At 44.4% G+C, this 26,566-nt stretch overlaps 1 protein-coding gene across 1 annotated transcript; it reads right to left on the bottom strand.

Annotated features, from left to right (window-relative positions):
* Positions 1 to 210: 210 nt before the first annotated feature.
* On the bottom strand, positions 211 to 2,380 carry MARCKS (myristoylated alanine rich protein kinase C substrate). Its single transcript, XM_084285296.1, has 2 exons — positions 2,254 to 2,380; positions 211 to 1,191 (listed from the first exon to the last, which is right to left on the bottom strand). Exons 1-2 carry the CDS (start codon positions 2,350 to 2,352, stop codon positions 406 to 408), a joined length of 885 nt encoding a protein of 294 aa, XP_084141422.1. The 5' UTR covers positions 2,353 to 2,380; the 3' UTR covers positions 211 to 405.
* Between the last annotated feature and the right edge of the window lie 24,186 nt (positions 2,381 to 26,566).

The raw sequence follows: 26,566 nt of genomic DNA, 5'->3' as shown, positions 1-26,566 counted from the left end.
CAAAGAAAGTTTACATTTCGAATAAAGATGCAAAGTATGCCAAAAAATAAAAATTAAAAAAAAATTAAACGAAACCAAAAAACCAAAAAACATTAATACTGATGCAAAAAAAAAAAAAAAAAAAAAAAAGGGGAGGAGGAGAGAAGGAAGGAGGCGGAGGGAGGCGTCGAGGCCCTCCTCCGCCCGTTGGAATGGTGGTAACAGAATTGATTTGAGATGGGAAAAAAAAAAATAATAACAAAAAAAAAATCTGCGGGGAGAGAAAAAAAAGAAACGAGACATCTTTTAAATCAATCCCTGGTTGTAGACAAGTTCTCCGAAAACCAGTACCTGGCACCACTCCAACAAACAAACAGGGGGGGGAGAAAAAAGTTCGTCGGCGAGGGGGCGGCGGCGGGCGCTGCTCTACTCCGCCGGCTCGGCGGCGGGGCCCTCCGGACTGCTCTCGGAGGGGGCCTCCTGCCTCGCCGCCTCCTCCGCCGCCGAGGCCGCCTCCTGCTCGCCGCTGCCCGAGGCCTCGCTCGTGGTGGTGGTGGTGGTGGTGGCGGCGGCGCCGCCCGCCTCCTCCGCCGCCTTGGCCGCCGCCTCCTGCTGCTGCTGCTGCTGCTGCTGCTGCTCCTCCGCCGCCGCCGGGGCCTCTTCTCCCGCCGCTGCCTTCTCGGGGGCGGCCTCGTCCGATTTGGCCTCCTGCGAGTCCCCCGCCTCCTCCTTGGCCGCCTCGGGGGCGGCCGCGCAGGGCTCGTCGGCGGAGCCCTTGCCCTCGTCGCCGCCCGCCGCCTCGGGGGCCGCCGCCGCCGCCTCCTCCTTCCCGCCCTCCGCCGCGGTGGCGGCGGCGCCGCCCTCGCTCTCCGCCCCCTCGCCGGCCTCCTTTTTGTTCTTTTTGAAGGAGAAGCCGCTGAGCTTAAAGGACTTCTTGAAGGAAAAGCGCTTCTTTTTTTTTTTCGGGGTCTCGCTGCTGGACGAGGGGGTCGCGCCCTCCTCAGTCTTGGGGGAGGCTTCGCCCTCCGCCGGCGAGGCCGGCTCGGTGCTCTCCGCCTCGGCGGCCTCCTTCTCGGAGGCGGGCTCCGACGAGGCCGCCTCCTCCTTGCCCGTCTCCTCGGCGGGCGCGCTGCCGTTCGCCTGCACCTCCTCCTTGCCCGCCTCCGCCGCCGCGGGGGAGGCGTCGCCGTTCACCTTCACGTGGCCGTTCTCCTGCAAGACAGCGACCGCGTTACCGGGGGGGAGCACCGAGACGACGCCTCCCCCGCGCCCTCCCCGCGACGCCCGGCCCGGCCCGGCCCGGCCCGGCCCGGCTCGGCTCGGCTCAGCCCAGCCGAAGCCCGCTCCGGGCGGGCGCCCCCAGCGGCGGGCGCCCCCGCGGAACGGCCGCCAGGGGGCGCCGCGGCTCCACCGACGGCCCCGCGCACCCCCGCCCCCGGCGCGCCCCGTCCGGCCGCGGCGCGGAGCGGAGCAAAGCGGGGCGGGGAAGGCTCGGCACGGCGCGGCGCTGCACGGCACCGAACAAAGCTCGCCCGGCCCCAGCTCGCAGCCCCCCGCCCGGCAGGCCCCGGCTTCCACCCCCCCTCTCCCCTCCGTCTCGGCCCCCGCCGCATTTGCATGTTTCGGGCGGCCGCCAGCTGCGGAGGCGCCGGGGGGCAGCCCGGCTGCTGCCCCGGGGGGGTAGCCACGGAGCCCCCCTCTTCACCCCCCCAAAACGCACCCCCGAGCCCTGCTCCTGCCCCCGAGCCCCCAGCCCCGGCGGCGGCTGCCCCCGGTACGAGGCGGCCGCGCGGTGCCCGCGGTAGGCGCTATAGTGGCCGGGCGGCGTCGGGAGCAGGCGGTAAAGCGGGCAGAAAAGCCGAGCGGTAACAGATCCATCCGTATACAAGCCATCGGGACGCTTCTCAATAATACACGAGGGATATATATATATATATATATTTTTTTTTTTTTTCCTCCTCCTTTTTCCCAACGTGCCCCCTCCCCCCACACACACTCCCCGACGCAGGAAAGATAAAGCAGCAAATCGTTCAAAGCCAAGCCCTTTTTTTTTTTTTTTTTTTTTTTTTTTTTTTAAATAAAGCAATGATTCCTTTGCTTCGAGTTGCAAGGATAAAAGGATTGGCCGTATTCTCCATTGAACGTGCCACTGGGGCATCAAAGGAAGAAGAATTAAGACAGGATGCAAAAGAGAGTCCGTCGAAGTTGGCTTAAAAAAAGGAGTAGGTTTAATTTTTTTTTTAATTGCTTTTTTTTTTTTTTTTTTTTTTTTACCTGTCCATTCGCCTTGGATGGAGATGCAGCCACTGCTTCCCCAGGTTTCTCGGCGGAGGCTTCGCCCTTTGCAGCGGTCTTGGAGAACTGGGCACCCATGCTGTCTTATTCAACAAAGAAACTCAACAGATCCAAAAGGAGGGGAAACAAAGAGCGTTGGGTTGGTATAAATACTGGGCGACCAGCAGCAGCAGCAACACACACACACACCAGAGGGGAAAAAAAAAGAGAAGAGAGAACAGAACCGATTATAATGCACTCCTTTTTAAAAAATTTAAAGTTGAAGAGATCAAAAAAGCAGCAGCACAGGAGGGAGGGGGAAAAAAAAGGGAAGGAAAAAGTCGAGCACCGGAGGAAAAAAAAAAAAAAAAAAAAAAAAAGGAGCCCAAGTTTAGTAAAAAAGAAGTAATAAAAAATCCCAGATTTGTAGCCGTACTGTAGACAAGGAGAAAATGGAGAAATCTCCCTGGTTGCTAATAAGATGCGGAGTCCAACGCCCAAGTGCACAGATGAATGGGCTTCCCGAGCGGTGACGGCAGCCCTCCGCCCGGCGCCGGCCAATCGCCGCCGCGCCACACAAAGGGGGGCGGGGCCTGGCCGCCCGGCGAACAATGGAGCCGCGATGGCAGCGGTTCGAAAGCAGCCCCCGGCCGGGGATGAATGTGCCGCTCCGGCGCGGCGCGGGCGGGCGCGCGGAACCCCGCGCCGGGCAGCGGACAAAACACCCAAATAAAGCGGCGCGGGCGGGCAGGGACAATAGGATGGGGCGTGCGGGTGAAGCGAGTGAGTGTGAGTGAGCGCGAGTGTGAGTGCGAGTGGCAGCGGGGGTCCGGCCCGGCCCCGCCGCCCGCCCCCACCGGGAGCGAGCAACAGATAGTGTGCTGCGAGCCCGGGGCGGGGGGAGAGGGAAGGAGGGGATTTGCTTTGCTTTTTTTTTTTTTTCTTCCTTTTTTTTTTTTTTTTTTTCCTCTCCTTTTCTTCCCCGGGTTTAATTGGTCGCGATTGTTAAATCGCCCCCAATTTGGAAGGTATTTGAACCACGTAGATCGGGTTTCGCCAAACGAGATCACGAGTCGAAATTAGTAGGTCTGTAGGCCAGATGTTGCCAACGCGAAAGCGGCGGCGGCGGGAGCCGGAGCCGGAGCGGCCCCCTCCCCCAGAGCCATATCGGCCCCAAACGCGATCCTTTGCGAGCAGCCCCCATTAAATCCCGCTCTCCGATTATCCCCGAGCCGCCTTTTGAAGGCGCTTAGCGTGGCGGCGCCCCGCTCCCGGGCCGCGTTTACACGCGCGGGCGAAGCTCCGGAGCCGAACCCCTGGGCTGGGCTGCACCTCCACACCGAGGTACCCCGAGTACCGGCGATCCGGAGCACAGCAGCAAGGGGTCGTGTGGAAGAAACACCGCGGATCCGACTCGTTTCCCCCCCACACTATACGGGGGAGGGGGGCGGCGGATGCGGGCAGCGCGGGGAGATGTCGCCGCTCCACGCTGGGGGATGCGGGACGGCTGGCTCCGAGCCCCCCCCCGTACACACACGGGGCCCCCCTCACACACAGCCCCCTCCTCACACATATATAGGGTCCCCCCTCCCTTTGCAGGAGCAGAAATGCGCGGCAGAAGGGTCCTTTTCCGAAAATAAATAAATAAATAAATCCAACGCAGGGAATCTCTCGCCAAACGCCTGTTGTTTATAAACACGGGGGGGTAAAATCGCTCCGCTAACGAAGGGCTGCGGCACGGGGAGGCTCGGCCACGCCGCCCACCTCGCTCCCCCCGCGGATCACCGGGGGCTTTGTGCGCCCGCCGCCTTCCAGCAACCCCAGCGCCTGCAGCCTTTGATCGGCGGCAGATCCGCCGGGCGATTTTTTTAATTAATTATCATTATTTTTCTATTTTTTTTTTCCTCCTTTTCCGGGGAGGGGGAGGGGAGCGAGAGGGGCATCTGCCGTTCCCCACCGAGCCTCCCCCCGCTCCCGCCCCTGCCAGCCCCGGCTCCCTTTGTCTCGGCCGCCGCCGCCCGCCCCGCCGAGCAGCGCCGCGCAGCCCCAGCTCGCCCGTGGGGCGCCCACCCGTGCCCCCGAGGGGCTGGGGGGGACTTGTGGGGGGGCCTTCACCGCCTCCCCCGGGGCTCCCCCGGCCCCCGGAGGGGCCGCCGGGCGGTTGCCGTGGCGACGGGGGAGGGGGGCGATGGGGAAAGGGGAGGGGGGCGAGGAGCCCCGAAGCCCCCCCTTTGAGGACCGTGGCTGGGGCTGGCAGCCGGTATCAAAAAGTCACCGGGATTTCTCGCACGGGATTTCACCTGCATGGGCGCCTGCGGTTCGCCTTTCCGCCGGAGCTACGTGTGGATTTCGGAGCGGTGGCAACCGAGAAAAAAATTTCGCCGAGGAGCTTGGGGGAGTTTTGACGGTGTTTGCTTTGCAATCTCGGCGTGTTTTTCAACCATTTCAGTGTTTTGCAACTTTGAAAGAGAAGAAGAAAAAAAAAAAATGAAAAGCTTTGTCTGATATTACTCTAGATGCTCAGTTCCACGAGTTCTTCTGCACAGTGTCTGGACAGGCAGGGAATCTGGAATATAAGCATGCTCCGTGTGTTACAACTGGGACAGCTCTCTGTGCCTTCTGTCCCACACCCGTCATGTGAGGTACAAACAGGAGATCTAACCCCTCCATTGACCTGTTGCCCACCAGTTACCAGGCTGCTCGCTGTCACCCCACACCCTTAAGTGCCAATGAAACACAGATTATGCTGCAGGGGAGATTCCTCATTCTTAAACTGGCGCTTTACTCAAATTCCGGATCTTTTCATCTCCTTCCAAGGGAAAAAAAGAAAGGAAAAAAATCAACAAACCACCGCCCTGATTGGTGTATTGCAGCAGGACTAATCAGATATGAATGCAAAACACACCATTATTCCACATTGGCTTCCACACACACACACACACAAAAGATCTTGCAGCATTTCTTTGGCAGGACCAAGGATGTACCAGTTTAAAGACGCTTAAAGTACAGGCTGCTGGAGATTTAATGTCTAAAAAAAAAGTGATTTCATTGTAAATGTATTTGTGTTTGGGCTTTTCCTGCAAGAGCTGTGTCAGCAAAAAAGTCATGTCCCCCATGTGACGCGGGTGAAGTGATAACATTTCTAAGAACATGAAACCAAGACTGAGGGCCAGCTCTGAGGAGCCTGAGGATGAGCGAGACGGCTCTGAGTCCAGCCCCCATCCCTCCCGCCGCAGCCCATTTCCTGATTTCCAATTGTATATTGCATCCACCACACAAAGTTGGATCTTCCACAGTGCTTACAAAATGTGACTCCTCTCAGCACGTTTTGCCTGGGATTGTTTTCATGCTCTCTGTTTGGGAAGTGGGAGGGCTGAGGTGCAGACTGATGGTATGCTTTGGATGGTGCTGCCCAGCAAACCCACATAGCCACTGGCTCACAGTTATTGATGCTCACCTGTGCCTTCATGTCTGTTAGTCCTGAATCTGTGCCTCACAGCCATGGCTTTGGCTGGGCATTAACACAAACTTTCCTGACAGCATGGCCAGGTATAAGCATGGTGTAGTGCATATGTCAACTGCACACTCACTTCCCGTTAGGATGCCAAGAAAAAAACAAACAAACAAAAAAACACTCTAGTTTTCATCCCAGAGCAGCAAAGGCAAAGTTCCTTCTGCAAAGTGTTCAACTGTAACCTGAAATAACAAAACAAAAATTCCCCCCCCCTCCCCCAGTACTGTAGAAACAACCCTCTTCCCCCAGTCCTGAAAGGCAGGTAAATGAAATGTTACTTTCACTTGACAGGTCAGGAACTGGAGAAAAAGCGGCTGAGTAACAGTTCCCTGCCAGTATGCAAGCTGCTCTCGGGAGTCCCAGGAAAACCCATCAGTGACACTCACCCTCAGCCAAGGTAAAAGTACCTTAATGAGAAGGTTTTAATTCTGGCTATATGTTGAAACTTTCGGAAACTTGTCCCAACTTGCCACCTGTAGAGAGGACACAAGTGTATTTTAACACGTTTGCTGGCAAATGTGTGAAAATGAAACACACCCTGTCAATGCTATGAATTTGAAAAACATGTTAATTAAAAGTTTTCACTGACTTTTTTATTATTATTATCATTATTTTTTAATGCACCTTTATCCTCGTCCAGACAAGCCTTTAAAAGAAAGTGAATCTCAGGGCGGTTTTGGAAGCTGGAATCCAGTGTTTACAGAGATCCTGAAACAACGCGTGCTTTCTGGTGATCCTGCTTGTGTTTCTTTCATGGGCCAGGCTCTGATAACATGCTGGTAAACCTACCTGTGCTCTGGGGTGCACGGGGAGCTTTCCTCTGTGCAGGCAGTGCAGCAAACTACACACAAAAAAAAAGATCCTCCAAGTTTACACTGATAGATAGCGTTCCCCATGTGCCAATCTAGCCTGAAGCCCTTTCTTCCCTTGTCATTACAGAGAAATAATGTAACATATGCATAAGAAAGAAAACATCTTGCTTTCCTGTCAGGCTGGGACAGTGAGGAAATTTCATTCTTGTTTTAATCTCTGTATATTTTCTGATAATGAGAGGACAGGACTAATGAGCTGAATAATGTTAAAAGTTTCAAGTTCTAAAAATAAATTTAGGTTTATAGAATAGTTGCATCTTTTCTGATTCCAATAAATGAATATTTCATGATGTCCTAATCAGCAATGAGATTTCTTACTGACCCATCATTTGAGTTTCTTCAAGCTTTATTCCAGTTTGGTACGATGCTATCAAAGCTTTTAACCTTTATATCACTCACAGCCATTACAAGCCTTTTACTAATATTTGCCAAGCTTTTATTAACTGAATACATTCAACAATGTTAAATAGGATCCAGACTATTTGAATGTCCGGTGTGCTGGGAAACTGGAAACTAAGTACAGCATGTATATTTTAAAGGTATCATACAGTTTGCATTTCTCATATCTAATAATAAAAATTCTGTCAACCTGAGTTAACAGATATTTCAGGTCTGTCAGTTCTAGGGACAAGCACTGCTCTGGCTGCAGTTCCTAGCAGTTTCACCTGGTCTGAGGCACTGTTGCAGCAGCTCTTTGCTCCCTTTGGTCCCCGGCTCTGGCCCTACAGCTCCACTCCCTCCATTGTGCGTGCCCTGGCTTTCATCTGACCTCACGATAAGCCATTTCAGGGAGTAGAAACGTCTGAAAACTATTTTCCCCCCTTGCCTTTTTCTTTTGTTGGGAGGGGAGGGGGGTAGTTTCCTGCAGGTTTAGTTTCTGTAACTCTTGGCGTGGCCAGACAAGTAGCAGCAATGGCAAGCAGGTGATAACCTGATTTGTCATAAAGTTAAGCTCTAGTCCCAATGATATTTGCTTTAACAGCACAGCTGCCTTGCACAATCCCTCTTCTCTGTGACCTGCTTCTTTCCGTTTTCACATTCCTCCTTCTGTTTTGCTGAGAGGACTGATCTGAGTAAAAAATTCTCAACAACTAGTGGCATAGTCAGGTGATGCCTCATAAAGTTTTTTTTTATATTTTTATTTTTCAGAGAACAGGTGTGCTTTAATGATGAGTGCTGTGTAGCTACAGCATGTTGGATATCAACAAGCCAGCACAGCTTTTATGAATTTCAGCTAGGTTGAGAGGAGGGGTGGCACTTAAATAACACTGCTGCCGTGCTCAGTGACACTGAAAAGTGTCACAAAGTGTGAACTGAAAATGATGTTCTCATTTAGGGCTAAATCAAGGGAAGGGCTCAAGGTTGTGGAATTATCAACCTCCATGTCAAGTGCCTAGCCTCCCCATAGGGCTCTCGCTGCGGAGAAAAAGCCAATGCCAAAGTCTGTAATTTGTCCAGCTGGCAGGTGGGGGCTGGTACCCTGGCTCTAGTTTTACGATTCTGTGTACCTGAGCAAATACAGTGCAGCCACAAACTGCAAAAGGTCATTATTATTACTATTTATTATTATTTTTTGTCAACACCTTCCTAGCTCAGGAAGACTGCTTGCTGGAATAAACACTGTATAGTGCATCCCAGCCAACCTGAAAGAAATGCATGACAGCCATACTGCCAGGTGTGCTGGCAGGGCACATACTTGATATCAGTGGTCATATAATCCCCAGCTACACAGAAAACCATCTAAAATAAGAAACAGGAAGCATTTGTGCCTGTTTCAGAGACTTGGATTCCTTATGCTGAGTTGTTGGGATGTATATCCCTTCACTCAGGAGCTGGCACTCTGACCTCTTTCCTGCCGTGAGGTGCTTTAGCCCCTTTGAAAGCTTAAGAGGCAGTCCCCTTTCATCCAGCAGCTCAATGGTGGGGCTCAGGAAACATGGGTTTAATTCCCACGTAAGAAAATCTGAATCCCTTCATTTACCTCCCCCTGCTTTTCCCATGAATTTCTAGGGCGAGGGAGTATGAGCACAAATGTTTCAATCAAAAAGCTGAAACTGTTCAGCAAGTGAATTAAGAATAGCTCTTTGGCATTGAGAATTACATAGTAATCATTCCAAAAAATGACCACGATTTTGTACTCTAGTTGTTTTGCATGCCTCAAGGTCCAGTGCTAGCTGTGTGACTCAGTCTCAGCAATACACAGCCATGATCCCCTTTTCCCTGATTCTTTGAGGCACACACACATACACACATCAGACAATCATTTCTTTGCAAAGTGGAACCGACTGTGCAGAGAGCTGGTGTGCCCTGGCACCATCATGCTTCTAGCTGGGATAGGAGGGGATCACATGCCATGGTATCTTCCCCAGCACGTGACAGGACTCCTCCACATGCAGCGCAAGTCAATGCCCATGCAGGCATCAGGGTCCCCACTTTGAGGGGAGGGTCCCCATATTGATTGTGTGATTGCCCTGGACATCACACGTGCAGGGGCCTCCCCAGTGTCTCTCTCTCCAGAGAAGACCCCTGGGCAGCTGCTTCTGGACCACTGATGACAGAGGAGGACTGGGGTGGGACACAGTCCATCAGCAGGGCACCTCTGGTAGCACCTCTAGCCTCTTGATTCCTCTCTCATGGTATTTTGAAACAGTGACATATGACAGCTTCAAGTCAGAGTTATTGGGTCCAATCTGATGAACTGAGCAACTAACGGTTTAAAAATCTCAGTTAGGGAGAATAACCAAGGTGAACATATGTCCTTTCGTAGACCTCACTGCAGTTTTCAACCTCTCAAGAGGGACATTGATACTTAATACTAGATACATCTAACTTTCCATCTTTTTTATTTTTCATTGGCATGGTGAAGGAACGAAACAGACTATTCAGAACATAATTCAGGCATTACATACCCACCACCATTTTATTTTGGCTTACATTCTGTCTAAATATTTTTATATTATTTTTGCATTCTATGTGCAGTATGTCTTTTAGCACCTAGCTCTTCATAGTGATCTGATGCAAGAGAATGAAATTCATATCCAATTCTGCAAAACCTTAAAAGAGTCTGGCTGTCTTACACAGCAAGTCGTCATAAGAGTATGGATAAGTAGCGTGAGAGACACCAGTTTAACTGGTAACACAAATTGCTGTCTGTACACTGAGGGGATTGATCCAACATCTTAGTGTAAGAAATGAGTAATGAAAGTTTTTTTTTTTTTTTTTTAACAATGGCTTTAGAATTTTGTTGTATAAATGTTCCTGCACCCATATACTGACTTCTGAATATGTAGCAACTCATACAATTGAGAGGTCTTTTCTGTAGCTGGTATTGCAAGAAACCACAGCTATGAGACCACAGGCTGCAGGCCAGTAAATTAAGGGTTGTTAAAACAAATAGGCTAGCAATTACAAATTCATCTGTTTGATTTAGAGGGGCATATATGCCTAACACAAGAGACAGGAGGGGTTGCTGGCGAAAGAACTACTTTAAGACAGCGATATTTGTGTCTGCATTCCTGCCCTGTGGCAGACCTCCTGTGTGGTTGAGGTAAGTTGCTGTAGGTATATGTGCCTTGCAGACTGGGGTGCTGGGTTGGGGCATTAGCTGTGGTGCATCTTGTGTAAATATTGGAAGTGGACATGGAGATAAGCACGGATTAATTTACTCTATTTCTTCAAGATGAAAATTTTCTGCCTTGAACTCTCTTTCTGTGTCTATATTGTCAAACACACCCTGTACCCAAGCTGCTATTAAGCCACTGTCAAGCAAAGGCAGCAGGCTGGCTGCATGGATGAACAAGAAGGTCCTGACTAAACTCAGACTTAAAAAGGCAGCATGCTACATGTGAGAGCAGGTACAGGTGACCCAAGAGGAAAATAGAGACTCTTCAGTCCAAGTGTGCAGGGATGGGGTTAGGAAAGCCAAAGCCCACCTGGAGTGGAGTATGGAGCAAGAAGACATACCCTTGGTTGAGGAGAACCAGAGTAAGGGATATTAAAGCAAACTCAGTGTATACAAGTCCACAGGATCTGATTGTACTTGTCCACGGGAACTGTGGGAGCTGTCTGATGTCCATGCGAAGATACTCTTCATTATCCTTGAAAGGTTGTGGTGATCAGGGCAGGATCCTGAGGACTGGAAGGAAGCACATATCTCTCCTGGAGAAGTAAAGGATGGCCGGCAATGCTTCATCTGCTAAAGACAGGTTGTGAAGTTTCCTTCTTTGAAGATACTCAAAAGCCGTCTGGACACAGTACTGAGAAAACAGCTCTAGGTGGCCCTGCTTGAGCAGGGGGCTTGGACTGAAGGGTCCCCAGCAGGGCCTTCCCACCTCTGCCATGCCGTGACTCTGTCATTCTGTGTGTCACACTGCCTTTAATTCTGCTTCGGCTATGCCTAGACTCACTTCAGTTTCTGCCTCAGTTAAGTGGTTTATGAAACATGGATATTAATACAACCTCTTATGTGCCTTGGAAGAATAAATACACCAAAGACTGAGGTGCTTTGAGTAAATGGGGCATACAAATGCCTTCTGTACACATTTATAGGAAAGAGAAACTACGCTTTTTTTTCCCCCGTACAGTACAAATTGCATTAAAATGTGAGAAAACAATATCTGTAATAATGTTCTTGAAACCAGGTTCTAGGAAGCTGAGAAAATCACAGGTTTAATATGAACCCCTGCCTTTATAAGTTCCCATGCCTTCTGTGGTACTGTGTAAGAACCTATACAGAACAGATGAAGTTGTGTCATAGTATTTTTTGTTTATTCCTTTCAAATTACACTTTCTCACACTTTGGTAAGGTTTCCCATTTCCCCCATGCAGCTATAAAAGGCTGGCTTCAGTCTGTTTAGGCTCAAGCAACGCACGCGGTCTTTTATTGACAAAAGCAGATGGCAATTTCCCTTACAATCCGCTTCCTTTTCACTGGCTGGCATGTGAAACCCAGAAAACATACTGGAGGACACGCCGTCATCCCTCGCTAGCCTCTGAGCACTCTCTGAGTATGGCAGAGCCCATAACCTGCTGGCCCATGAGTGATCCGAGTTATTGAAATCTATTTCACACTTGGCTTAGAGCTGTTTTGACAATCTTCAGCTGTATCCTTTTTTTCTTCCTTCTTAGCATGTAAATGTCCTTTTTATAGCTGCTATTCTTACAGAATTTATAGTTCTCTTTTCTTAAAGCTTCTCATTCCCACTTCCTCATTTTATTTAAGCAAGTCCCTTTTCTCCTCTTGGGCATACCACGCTACCTAAAATGCATACATTCAAGTGGTGAAATCTTTCATCTTCCTTAAATTATCACATGCTGATAACCTCTGTTATCCAGTATTTAATCTTCAAAGTGACAATGATGTCCTTTTAGCCATACTGCCTCTTGTGCTTGTGAGGAGCTCCACAGAATGTATTATTTTCTTCCTTCACATACTTCCTGAAAACTCTCCTTTCCCTTTACATCTACCAGCACAGAGCAATGCCTGGTTACTACATTGACTTCCATTTTCCTTTTTTTTTTTTTTTTTTTCCCTTGGGATCCCTTTTGCATTTATTGGTAGTTATTTGGATTTTGAAATCTGTGTGCAATCAGGCCTATCTCTGTGGGCTGATAGCACCTTATCAGTTAGCACAAGGACATAAAAAGTGCAAATTTAAGCCTCTGAGGTGCTTTAATCTCAGCAGCTCTGGCAAAGTCCCTGGGCAGAGTTCCCCTTTCTGCATCTCAGCACTGCCTAGAGTATGTGTGGCTTCTTCAGTGTGTGGGCATAAAGCCTGTAAAGAGCTTTGGAGCAACAACTGGTTTGACACAGCACATGCTAGGAACAATTTATCTTTCATTTTTAGACCACTGTACATAACGGGCGCTTTCATTTCTTTTTCTTTAGCTCTGTCAGGATTTTTAGATTGCTTTTCATATGGCTATGTTCAGCACTGTTTCTTTCAGAACCATTTTAATTTACATTTTTCATTCATGTACAAAGAAAAAAATCTGAAACAGACTAATAGAGCATCTGCTCATTTAAATGCTTAAAAACCTAATATTGAGCTCACAATATTGAGAAATGGTGAAAGTTTCTTCTTCAAATAAGAATTTTATGAAACATTTATGATCACAGGAACTTTTGTGCTCTTAGGCAATGTGCAGCTTGTACATACAATAGCGTTTGAGGTACAGTCATGGGTGATCTGGAAGAATGTGAGCAGCAAGCATGAAGCACCTCCACATTAGTAAGGGCTAGAAAAATTCAAACCAAAAATGATGGGAAAGCCACCATTCATGCCGGATGTGCCATTGAATCTGTAGTGCCCAAACTAAATAGGCAATATCATGCTTTTTGAGATTCTCGTCCAGGCTCTGCATGCTTGCAGCAAAGTGAAACTCAGTTCTTCTGAATACAGGCTGCAACTTCTGTACTGGTAACAAATAGAAACTCATATTCAGAGAGATTAAATATAGAGCTGTGTCTGGAGTAAACGGGCAGATTAAGTGCACTCAAGTATTTGAAGTGCTTTCTTTATGGGAAACACAATTTGAGATTTCACCAATACCGATACTAAAAAAATCTCAAGGTATAAACTCATAATGCTATCAAACTTTTCAAGGAAAGGGTCAGTGGGTTTCTTGGGAGATTTGTATGAGGACAGTTTCTGATGAAGATGAAGAAAGAGTCAGGAGCTGAGGTTGGTTTGGCTTGACTGGAGGGATAGGACACTCATGTGGTGGATGCTCATCCCTGCAGCAGTGCCAACAAACTGTATTGTCAGTGTCATTTGGTCCTGTCCTCAGCAAGCACAGCTTGCTGCTCATCGTGCTGCTCACCATCACAGGAAAGGACATTTTCTCTGCTTGGTGCTGTCAGATTGCACATTGAAGCAACTAATTGTGTGGAAAAGGCATTGTGTAAGGTTAGAAGAAACCTGACTCTCTGAAAGGTTTCAGAGGGGAGGTTTTGGCACCACAGAACCCATGACTGGGAAATGATTGTATTAGCTAGCTGTGTCTCCTCAAGATACAAGTTGCATCCAGCTGCCTGGCCAACAAAAGGGTGAAAAGAGGAGGAATGCTGACCACACCTTTCCTCAAGCTGTTGATTCCCTTTATCTTTTTTTTTTTTTTTTTTTTTTTTTTTTCTTCTACTGAGGCAAGGCAGGGAACACAATTTAAGTTGCCAGGGTGTTGATACACACTGGCTGAGGTCTCCAGCTCATTGCTGTGGTCAGAGAAGTGCTTGTGGTGAGATATTTCACTCACTCCAGAGAAATTATGTACATCAAAGGTAGGTCATGTGCCTTCTGAGGTGTTTCTAGGAGTTCTTCTGCTCAGAAGTCCTGGTGAGGGGGACTTTATCTCATTTCCCTGATGAGTTGCTCCATGCCCATGGGTGGGGGTATGTAAATTATTAGCAGAACACCAGGTTTCTGAGTCTCAGAACAAAATCTGGGCTTCTCACCAGAAGCATCTTCGGGTATATTGTAAGGTAGAATGAAAGAATCATAAAATCATCAAGGTTGGAAAAGACCTCCAAGATTATCTGGTCCAGCCATCACACTACTACTGTTACCCACTAAACCATGTCCCTAAGCACCAAGTTCAACCTCTATGAGTTGCTTCCCTCCTAATGCCTCAAAACAAGGTCTGAGGCAAGCCACTACACCTTTTCCTCTTCCTCAGGCCTTCATGGGTGGCCCTGTAAGGCATGAAGGAAAACTTAGTTTCTGTTTGTTTGTTTTTATATGCATATTTATTTTCTTTTTGGTTTAAGTAACTTGGACATCTCTTTATATATAAACACTTCACATGTCATTTCTTTGAATAGACTGCAACTCCAACTTCACAGAAATGCTGTACAAATGTGTTACTCTGAGTTGTACATGAGCAATTACCAGAGTCTCCAGGAAAGCCAACAATATAAATTAATCAAAGCATTCAGGCCTGGTATTTCTTAATCTTATTTTTAGTAACTGCTGGTAGATTGTGGACTCAATTAAATGTGGGGGAAGTCTTCTGAGCACAATGTTTTTCCTCTTAAACTTCGTACTTCAAAAACCAAATCTGTATATGCCTACAAGTACATCTACATACAAACACATCTGTTATGCACTGACTCACTGATTCATTCATCACACACAAAACCTTTACAAGTATTACAAGGTTGATGTAGTTAAACAGATAAGAAAACTTAAGTTCTTTTTTAAATTCTGCTTACCCAGCATGTGTATTTACATATGTCAACTGTAGATGAGATTTCTAAAAAGCATCTTTGGTAAAGTCAGTACACATTGTAAGGTACACTTCATTAGCTAAGATATGGCTTAATATTTACTAGATCTTAACCACTGAAGCAGCAGATGTAAAGGACTAGGAGAAAATGTGAAAAGTAAAGTTCTGCACTACCCAAATCACTACTATATTTTTGTATTTCTGAAATAAAAAAATCAAGCCAGCTCTGGTTTCCAAAGAAGTTATTGAAATAACCATTGACTGTTGCACTTGGGCAGTGTGCTTTTATCAGCTCTGTTAATGATGTTAGGTAGATACACATTGCTCTCTTTCAAGCAGCTTTTACGGGGTTAGTATTTAAAGTGCTCTGTTTTCTAACTAATTTTAGTGACTATTTACAACAAAGAATTTATAGAAATGGTAGAAATTGGCTTTTCTGACAACTGTTTTGTAACCAGGTCTAAAAGCCCTGTAGAAGAATCTGCTATCTCTCTGTGTCAGTCTTCTCACCTAGTTGCAAATGTTGTTAGCAATAATTGTGTTTATTAGAGAAGTAGGCCCAACAGAGGAAAACTTCTCAGGGTGGTAGTCACCAGTCAAATACTAAGAAATGTGTAGGTTGCCCCAAGCCTGAGGTTTCTAATTAGACAAGACAAACATAGGAATGGGGAAAAGGGAAGGGCAGCAGAAGCAGAAACACAGATGCAGAAGGGTTCCCCTTTTAAAGGGGCAAGAAAGGGGCAGCTGGCTGAGAAGAGGACACCCAATAGGAGTAGAAGAGTAACTGCAAGGAGACGGGAAAAGGTTGAGGTACTGTGTGGAGCTGAGGAGATGAGCCAGGACCAGAGTGAGACAGATTGCAGCACAAGAGTCTGCAGGAAAACTCTTTGAAGGTACTCAGGTCCTGTCCTTCCTGGGAAGGCTCCTGTTATTCCTGTTAGCTTGCAGCTGTCCTCCTCTCTTTTTTGCAGCCCTTCCCCAAAGCCATATGGAAGTAGGATTAAGGTGGGTGGAAAGCACTACCTTTCTCCTCATAACCTCAAAGCTGGAAGATCTCCTCTGAACAGCTGAGCAGGGGGCCTGGCATTACTGCCACCATCTGTCAACTGCTTCTCTTCTTTATCAGAACCATAGTGATATTCAGTGGCCTCAGACAAGATGGAGACAAGATCCACTGTCTGCAGCTGCAGTAGAAGGCAGAAGGCAGCCAGGAGAGCTTGCTGTGTGGTACTGACAGATTGGACAAAGAAAATAGTCTTGTTCTCTTTTTGCACATGGGCAATAATGGGTTAAGTGATTTCCCGGAGGTCACACAAAATGTCAGCAGAAGAGGGGAGAACAAAGCTTACCCTTCCTGAGCCAGCACTACACTTCCAGTCTAAAATCTCTGCAGCTCTGATGAAAAAAAAAAAAAAAAAAAAAAAAAAAAGGAAGTCAAGGAAAGAGGAAAAAGGATTAGTGAAGGCAGAGCACACAGCCTCACAGATGCTCATAGGCAGCATGTTAATCGAAACTAAGCTTCTACACAGCAGCGCTGCAAGCAGCATGGAATTCACATCGGAAACGAAAATATTGGCAGAAACGTAGCCTGGGATGATCTTCTGGGTTCTGTTTCTAGGGTCTGTATTGCTGTATCTAAGTGCCTCATGGTCATCATTGGATTTTATCCTCATGAAATCATAGTGAGGAAAAGAAGTTTTTATCTCCATCTTGGGAAGGCAGAATTCAGGCAGGCGTTTGATGAAATGTGTTATCTTGGGGTCCCTGGGAAGGCTGAGGCTGGGTTCAGCAGTAGAGCAAAAGCTTTAGAAGTTTCAATCTATATTCCTAAATCCCCTAAATCACCTTTCTGAGATTGGATTTTTATGAAGTTGAAGTCCACTGCACGGTCTTTGTTTATATTGCTCTCTGAGAGAGCAATGCATGGCTCCTGCTCTCTCACCCTGGGAGTTAGGAGCATTTTTAATAGAATTACAAGGAAAGATACGGGCCTGCTGCAGGGCTAGGGAGGTTGAGCATGCTGAAACTGAAGGAACAATTCATTTCTCACTAACCTCAGGGCTATTTGGCCATAGGAATGACCTTGAGAAGCTGCTTCTAAGGAGCTGGAGGAACATGAGTGTGGTGTTGACGGAATGAGTATTGGAAAAAAGGACAATTGCAAGGAGCAGCTTCATCAACATTTTACTCTAGGCAACAGATCTGATGGGAGGTAGGCACGGTTGTTCCCAAATGACACCTGTCACCTCTTTCTCCTATGAGGTACCATCATGTCACACTATTTGTGGCTCTTGGGCCTGTCCCTGGGAGACTGTGGATCAAGGGTCTGGTGTAAAGGTTGAGATCCCAGCACCTCTTCTGTAATTCTGTCATTTGGAAGAAATTTCAAGCCCCTCCCATAGATTTCCCTGGTCATTCATCCTAAGAAAGCATTATAGGATGTGTTGTCTACATTGGAATGTACTGATTGTTATATGTTACTGAGATCTTGTTTATTCTTGCCTTTTCCTTTTATACTGAGTCATGGCAGAACTATTCAGTTTGCCCCCTGCCTGAGCTCCACCCCACTCCCACCACCCCACCTCAAGAACAAAACAAATCACTGCATACAGGTCCCACTGCTTATCAGTGAGTTTTCCTGGTGCCTCAGTCAGCATGACATTTCCAGGCTTAGATCTGTACTTTCCAAGTCAGGGCTCAAAACCCTGGACCCACTCTAGATGCTTACTGATGGGTTCATGAAAGAAATTCCATGTCCCTTCTATATCTAGCTTCATACCTGATTTTCAACAACTGATAGATCTGTAAGAGGACTTGTATGTGATATTCACTTTGGCTTTGTAGGCTTAGATGCTAGTAGAAATGTGTAATGCTCTGGAAAAAGGACGGACTACTGTGTGGACACTAAATAGACCAGTTACTTGTATTTCCTTACTAATGCTTTGAACATTGTCTGTAGATCTAAACTTCAATTGTGAACTAATTGATGACAATGTAGACAAGTACACATTGTGTTTACGGTCACAATGGCAGGAGCAACCCATCACGCTAAACACTGTAAATTTTATCCCCCTTATCACTGTGGGATCATGTTGTGTCCTATTAGCTGGTATCACAACAGAGGCTTTGTTTGTGTAATGTTAGACTAAAGTGTTCAACATAATGAATACTCTCTTACAGCTGGTTTACACAAGGATTGTTGCCATTTTTTCACAATTAATTTTTTTAAACACGTCTGTATATAGACAGTCAACATGACCTAGAAGAACTTGAAATTTCTATCTGGACAGTGTATTTTATTCTCATGTTCAGGAATATTTATCAAATGCTCTATTAAAATTGTTTTCTCATTTATTTTCTGTTTCATAATTGGTGAAGAATGTTTGTACACTAGAAAATTTCTCTTTCTTCTGCTTAATGCTTAAATCTTCTAGGTTGCTATAACCCTTTATTTTTTATTTTCTGCTAGTTCATTAGTTTTTCAAGAGCCTGCAAAATTGCCAGTCACTTTTCTCCAATCCTCTGTTCTACAAAGCACTGTCCACTGTGTTATGCTATTTTGATTTTTTTTTCTCTTATCACTGGTCTGCGTCATCCCCAGCAAGAGAATAAACATGGTAGGCTCTCTGTTGTTCTAACAACAGAGGAGGAGGGCTTTGGCATTACATTGCTCCTATTTCTGTTCAGGGTCACAGAATCATACATAGTAATGAGAGCATCTGATCATAACTACCTTCTCTCACAACGGTAGCTACCTTCAGATACCATCTATTTACAACCTTTTCTGCCTCTCTAATTGGTGTAATACACTCAAACATAATCAGCATTTTTACCACAGAAAGGAATATGTAATACGTTTATGTATCTACACTCAAGAATAAATATACAGAGAGGGAAAGACATAAAGTGGTTATGCCAGTTCTTGAATATACCAGCTGGAAAGCAAATAAGCTGGGGAGAGTCAGTGTCTACATTCAGAGTTTTGTGTCTCTAATTGTGGCAGCATTCACAGAAGCTGCTTTACAGATTAGGGAACTGTTTTCAATTAGGCCATTGTTTTCAGCGCTGACTATCTAACCCTGCTAACCTTGGGGTTAGAAAACACAGCAGTAGAATGATGAGCTTGTATAAGCCTCGTCTGAGCTTCATCTTCTATCCAGTGGAGCTGAAATACAGCTATGAAGAGTCCTGAGGAAGGCAAGACTAATACATCCAGGATAAACAAGAAATACAAGACACTATTTCTTATGCATATATAGTATATAATTATGCAGCTGTCATTAGTAGCTAATACACCTGAATAAAGATGTCTGCAGACTTTAGCAAGAATTAATTTTCATTTGAAAATTAATTTTTTTTTTTTTTTTTACATGAATATATTGGTTTTGACTTCAAACAGAAAACTTTTCCAGTTCTGCATGGAATTTATGGTCAGCAAGAGAGAGAATGAGGACAGAAATTCCATATTGGTTGGACTGACTCTGTGTTGTCAACCAAGACATATATTTTTGCCAGAGGAGAACCTCACCCTTGGTAGCCTGCAGCATCATAAGTTGGATGCTTATTCACTGCTGGAAGATTAGATTTCACCTTGCCAAGCACTTGTGGGGAGCCTTCTTCTTTCTCTCATTCTTTCATTTGGTATACATCCAAATATATAATTCATTTTGTGTTTATATGTAGAAGAAGACAAATAATTGAAATTAGAAAAGTTTAACAGATGGTAAAACTTTTATCAGTCTGAATATCAACAATAAAGCAATGCTTAGATTTTACTGAAAATATGCACAAAATTGACTGCTAGCTATCATTAGTGTTCTGTGAATTGTCAGCATTTGTCAAACTCAATTCAATGTGCCCCAATAACCTTCTAAAACCATCCTTTCCATTATATAGTCTATTCCCTGATATGCTGTTCTTTATCTGTTTTATTAATATTTTCTCCTGATCTTTTTATTTATTTATTTATTTTTATTATTACTTTATATATATATATATATTATTTTTTACTGTTGCTGTCACTAGTTTATCTCATTTGCTGGTACCCATGGTAGGAAACAGGTGTTATCAAGCAGATCTGCTGAGAGAAGATGAGGTAGTCAGAAGACTGGTCTGCTGATAGGAAAAGTCTTGAAGAAATTATTAAATAATCCTTGGTCTTCCATCACATCTTCACTGATAGCCTAAGGATCAAGTTTAATATCTGATTGTACTGGCAGCAATCAAACCAATTCCAAAAATCCCAGCCCATCATCATATTTTTTAGGTGATGTGTCCTAAAAGATGACAGTCATCTACCACATGGGATTTCTTCTTTCTTCCTTTAGAGGCAAACATACTTTGGAGGGCAATAGATACTCCCCAGATCTAATGAATTAATTGAATACTTTCTAGGGGATCATTTTTTATCATGCTAGAAACTCCCTTATCTGGACTCAAACCATTTTAAATAAAAATCCTAAGCATAAAATAGGAACAGCTGTATCATGCAAGTCAAATGAAAATGCTAATAACTGATGGTAGTCTTTTCTTATTTGTTCTGTTGCTAAATCTGAAGGGCTTGGAACACACGTGCTATGAGGAGCAGCTGAGGGAGCTGGGGTTTTTAGTCTGGAGGAGAGGAGGCTCAGGGGAGATCTTATTGCTCTGTACAACTGCCTGAAAGGAAGGTGTGGGGAGCTGGGTGTCGGCCTCTTCTCACAGGTGAGTAGTGATAGGACTAGAGGGAATGGCCTCAGGTTGCACCAGGGGAAGTTCAGTTTGTAAATGAGGAGATATTTCTTCTCAGAAAGAGCAGTCAGGCATTGGAATGGGTTTCCCAGGGAAGTGGTGGAGTCACCGTCCCTGGGGGTGTCTAAGGAAAGGTTGGGCTTGGTGCTTAGGGACATTGTTTAGTGGGTGCTATTGGTGGCAGGGAGATGGTTGGACCAGATGATATTGGAGGTCTTTTCCAACCCAAATGATTCTATGATTCTATGATCTGAACTAGTAGCCACTACAAAATTATTTCCTTGCCCTATCCTCCCCATAATAAACAAACAAACAAACAAACAAACAAAAATTTAGTCAAAAAAAATCATATCTGAAGATACTGAAAAGACTGGGAAAGGATGCTGAATTATGTGGGTGGAGATGTCTGAGGGCATGTGTGACCATGCAAACAATTATTACATGTTAAAGAAAAAAGGCAATCAAAAGGAGAAATATTACCACAAACTTAAAACAAATAAACAAACAAATAAATAAAAAAAATGTGTGTGTGTGTGTGTGTGGAAGAATGGTCTCAGGCTCCTGGCAACCAAAAAGACAGGAAATGTTTATTCATATATGGGTCTATGTATTTAAAAAAGAATGATATGTTGCCCTCTGAGGATGACAGCTTAGACATAAACTACAATAGGAGTTGTGGTGTGATTAAAGAGTGCATACCTCTGAGGATAATAAAGAACTGATTCCCTTAAACATTGTGCAAACTTTAAAATCAGTGTCTTTTCTGGACAGCATCCAAGGAAGCAATCCAGATATGATAAATCAGGGAGCATGGTTGAATATCTGGGGACTTTTATTCCTGGTATAAATTAGTTTGAAAAAGTTACCCTGAAAGGGTTTGCACAAAAGACAGTGGCAGAAAGATGTTGGATTTTTTTTTTTTTAATTTAAATATTTTAATCACTGTGAAAGTATCGGAGACAGGCCCACTTCAAATTTTAGGATATAGACTTGCATACAAGGGAGTTGCTATTCAGATGTTACTGTCCACAACACTTGGATGAGCCTCACCTGTAGTACCTGCTCCCAGGATTAAGCCTGTTGGAATTATTTTACAATGCCTGTAAAGGGTTAAAAACAAATCTAAATGTCAGAAGAGGGAGCTCAGATGCAGTTGAAATGACAGTGGTGAAGATTAATATTCAACCTCTGCCCTTGACAAGTCTCTCGGGCTTGGCAGTTTCTCACTAGAAGTCTATAAAATGCTTAGGCATGATTGCTACACTTTGGCAAGAGCCAAATTCCTAAATTCTCCCAAGGGAACCAAAAATAAAGAAATTATGCTCATCATACATACTACACTCCCATGAGAAGGTTACTGAGTTGTTTGTATATTTTATATCAATTCATATCACTTCTTAAAGTTGGAAATGAAACCCTTACCAAAATTTTGGCAAGCAACTAAGCAAATGTTCTGCCAGACACCATTAATACAGATCAATCTGGTTTCCTTTGCGTGAACCAGAAGATTACTTTCCTGAGGCGAATCACAAACAGTTTTTTCCTCAAAGGTTTGCTTTTTCGATCTTAACACATGCCAAAAAATCTAGGATAATTCATAGATTCATAGCAGTTAAGGCCAGAAGGGAGGGTTAGATCATCTACTCTGTCCTTCTGTACATTTCAGACCCATACATTTCACCCAGTTACCCTTGTACTGTGCTCATTAATTGGTGTTTGGCAAAAGTACATCCTCACAAAGTTATTCAGTCTTGATGTGGAGACACAAAAATAAATAAATAAAAATCCACCACTCCCTTGGCAGTTTTTCCCCCCTCATTCATTAATTACTCCCACAGAGGAAAAAGAAAAAAAAAAAAAGAGGGCTTTTCTTTCCAGAAAACACTTCGGTTTTCAGTTACTGATTCTTAGTATACTTCTCTGTACTAGATAAAGATCTTAGTATTATCTACTCATGAGGAAATATATGCACTGTACTTCTCAGTCTTTGATAAACTGGATTGGATTGCTTGTTTCTCACTGAAAAACACTTTACCCAGCCCTCAAACAAATTTTGTGGTTTTCAGCACCTTCTTCAATTTTAACATTGTCCATGAAACTTGAATAAACTATGGTTATTGTGAATACTGAGCACAGAAGTAAAACTCATTTCTCTAGTCTTATTCTTCCTTCGATAAAAGATAATATAGCTTTAGTCAGAGTACTTTCTGGCATCTTCACAATGCAAAATCAACAGCCGTGGGATGAACTGGATAGAGGAAACTGGAAATATGGCACAATTCTTCTACAGGTAGGGCCAATAGAAGATAGAGAGAGATTTTCCCTTTTGTGATGTCTCCCAGTCAATCTTAGAAGACTTGTGTTGGCTTTGGCATCACCCATGTGACTGCAGTGAGTCAGTTTAGAAACCTGAATCTACAGAAAGCTGACTGAGGTGGGAGAGTAGAACAGATTTCTCTATGCTTCAGTCCCTAAAGAGTGGGCTCAATGTAGGGGCAAACGTATGCCAGAGTCCATGTGCATGGAGGGGCAGGACTACATCTCCAAACAGGCCAGGAGAGAAAAGATATGACTCTGACCAGAGCTCCACCACAACTATTATATCAACTCAACAAGGCTGTGAAAATTATTCAGTGACCACGGCCACTTATTCCAACTTCAGAGTGTGGAATTTCAGTCCAAATTGTAAGCGAACTTTGCAAATTTCAAATTTCAGCCTCCAGTAATCTAAATTGAACACCTAACACAGCAAGACGTCTAGAACCTGAAACACCACTCTGGTTAAACTTGCTGGGAATACTGATTTGAGTTAAACTTTTCCCAAAGTTCAGACATTCAGACACATCCAGAGCTAGTTTACCTTCATGATCATCTCAGTCACAGACAAAGAATATAAAGCAAGGAAGGAATTAAGGAATTTGTTTCATGCAATGTTTTTTTTTTTTTTTTTTTTTTTTTTTTTTTCCAGGTAATGAAGCAAATGAAATAAATTTCCGGATAAAAACTGCCCAGCCCTGACTGCTTATTCCTATTTTCAATCTGCAATCTATTGCTGTTATTATTTCATTTTACAGGGCTGTTCGATAAGCCACATTATTGAAATAGTCTCATTTATAAAGAAGAAAACAAGCAACTTCTTTATTGAAGGATAAGGGAAAGTGGAAATCTTTCAATGAAACAATTTGATTATCCAGAGAACAGAACAGAACAACCACAAAAATAACAGAAATACAAAAAAAAATCTAACTCAGATTATTTCATAGAACATTCTGTCAGTGGAGCTTTGAAGCATGCCACAAGTGAAGGGACAGAAAAATGTGTTTTGGGGATAGAAGTGAGTTTAGCAAATGGGAGAAAAGTGAGAACTGAAGCACAGTGGGAACTGTGCTACTTGAGAAACAGTAATGTGGAATGACAACCTGATGTAAAGGTTCAGAACTAGATTAGAAACTTAGTAGTAATGAGCAAAAGTTGTTAACAACATTTTTATTCAAGATGGATTTATTGTGTAAAGATTTATATATATATATGTATATATTAGAAAACTATACCTCAGTGAGACTAATCTTAAGGCAGGCTGTAGCATCAGTTCTAGTATTTCATTGTTGCTTTCTTTGGAGGTTAAATTACCCAGTAGTGAGTGTTCTGACTGCTAGTTTTCCCTAGCATGGTACCTGGTGGTAGTGAAAACATGAGTTCTTTGGGGGAAAAAATGCATATGCAGCTCCATTTGCCTTATTTGTTCAAAGGCAGGCCCTTGCCTTTCTTGCTAACTACTTGCTTGCTGCTCCTGGTAAATCTGTAGATGAACTGAAAGTATTCCAGGTTAAGTTGGGAGTGCAGGACATTACCTTGACTGCTTTAAAAGACATATCTATAAATATATATAAACATGTATACATGCATGCATATGCATAGACATATACATATAGCTATTTCTTTTGTTTTGGAGCCTGAAACTAGAAATGTGGGGCTTTTCCTCATTGAAGATGGTCCTTGAATAAATTCCTCACTGCCTACTTTTCTCCATGGTCTTTCCTTGTGGCCTGCTTCTGTAAGAGGGGATATGGCTAATCTTCAGGGGATCATTTATGAGCTGGTTTTCCTCAGTATGGCCTCTGTGGATCAGCCCTCTGTGGTAATAACCCTCATGCTTTATTCATTCTCTTCTGGGGGACCTTCTACATCCTTGTCAGGTCTTCTGGAGTTCTCCAGCGTGGAGGAGCTTCCTGATGCTCCTGGCCATGCTCACCCATTGTTTCTTCCAGCTATAGACATTCCTATAACACCTTCTTCATCTCAGACTATCTGTTCAGGGAGACAAAAGACAGTGTTGAGATACTGTTGTTTCCAAATGGACCAAAGAGATCACCTTACCAAAGGCACTGGATATGAAGAGGGTTTAAAAACTTGCTCCTGGGACTTTGGAAGTCTCATCTAGTTCCTTGTACTTCACATCTCCAGAAAGTTATTTAGAATGATGTTTTGTGGCTAGGCTTAATGTTAAGTGATCCTTTTCTGGTATTCACTATCAATCGAGAAAAACAAGCTGGTTTTGAGTATATCATTTCTCATCTTGTGGTAGATACTTAAGATCAGTTACATGGATTGTATCCCAGAAATACCTAATTCATAGCTCTGAATCCCTCATGTACCTTCTCCATATTGGCCCATTGCAAAACTTGCAGAAACCTTTGTGCTGCTTTGTGCTATCCTCCATTAACTAGAAACTGTCAGGCTGCTGCTCACAACAGCAAGTTTCCCTGTTCACCATCAACGCACTTTGCTTAACCCAGCTTTGTACATCATAGCACCAGCAAAGAAGAACTTATATTTTCTTCCCAGAAGTATCCACAAAATCCAAGATCATTTACTCTCTACCTATGTTGCCTATCAACCCTGCCCATTTCCACCAGCAGCAACCTGGTGGAGCAGCAGCAACCCAGACGGCCTTCTTGATAGTGATAAATGGGGTTTCACTACCATGGAGGCTACTGTGTGCAGGGCTTGCAGAGGGAAAGGGCTGTGATTTTGGGCTGCAGATCTAATTATTAATAATTAATTAATTAATTAATTAATTTTATTTTGAGCCATGCAGTTTCTTTCCTTGTCATGAGCTCATGTGCTGGGCAAGGGAGCCCAGCTCAGTGTGGTTCAGACACCGAAAGGAGAACAGGAGCCTGTAGTGGGGACAGTGACCCAACAGGTACATGCTTCTCTGGTCAGTCTGCCTGGTCTCTTCTCTGGAGATATTGTTTCTGGCTTCAAGGGGTAAGACAGTGTGGTGTGAGGTCGGGGGGTGGAATACATGGCCTGAATTGCAGGTGCAAGTCTCAGAAGCCACACTTTTGCTCCATGTCTCCTCCCTTCCCTTCTCCTTCCCTTCATTTATACTGTTTGAGGGGAGAAACAGTGAAGAAGAGGAAGAGGTGTTGCTCTTTTCATCATCTCTTTTTAATGCAGTCCAATTTAATGTCTGTTGAAGTCATTTTGAAGCAAAAATGAGCCATTTTGCAGGGCTAGAATAATTCCATTGTACTGTATATCTGTAGAGTAGGAAAGCTTATGGTTATTACTGTTAAATAGATTTGAACAAGAATTGTAGGCTCTATAAACAGCTCAGTACATAATTCCAAATGAAAATAACATACTAATGTGTGAATGATTTACACCAGCATCATCTGTCTCTGAGAAAAGTTAGTGTTTGTTCTCATGCTTTCATTTTCCTGGGTAGAAGGTTAACTACACATATTTTCTGATTTCTTTCTTGAAGTGGTTTCGTATTAGCATAATATTTTTGTTCCCACAATTTCACTCACACAGATTAGTAAACTGGAATACACTGTTTTTGAAATATAGTTCTTATTCATCAAATGTGTTATTCAAACTCCTCATATTCACAGCACACAAGTAAAACTGTTGCAAGCACATTTTACCCTTTGCTGTAAGCAATATTTTTGTTGTTGTTGTTTGT

Source organism: Netta rufina (assembly GCF_964035555.1).
Source record: "Netta rufina genome assembly, chromosome: 3".
Classification (NCBI taxonomy): domain Eukaryota; kingdom Metazoa; phylum Chordata; class Aves; order Anseriformes; family Anatidae; genus Netta; species Netta rufina.
Note: the sequence above shows the minus strand (reverse complement) of the source record. Positions and strands in the feature narration are given on the sequence as shown.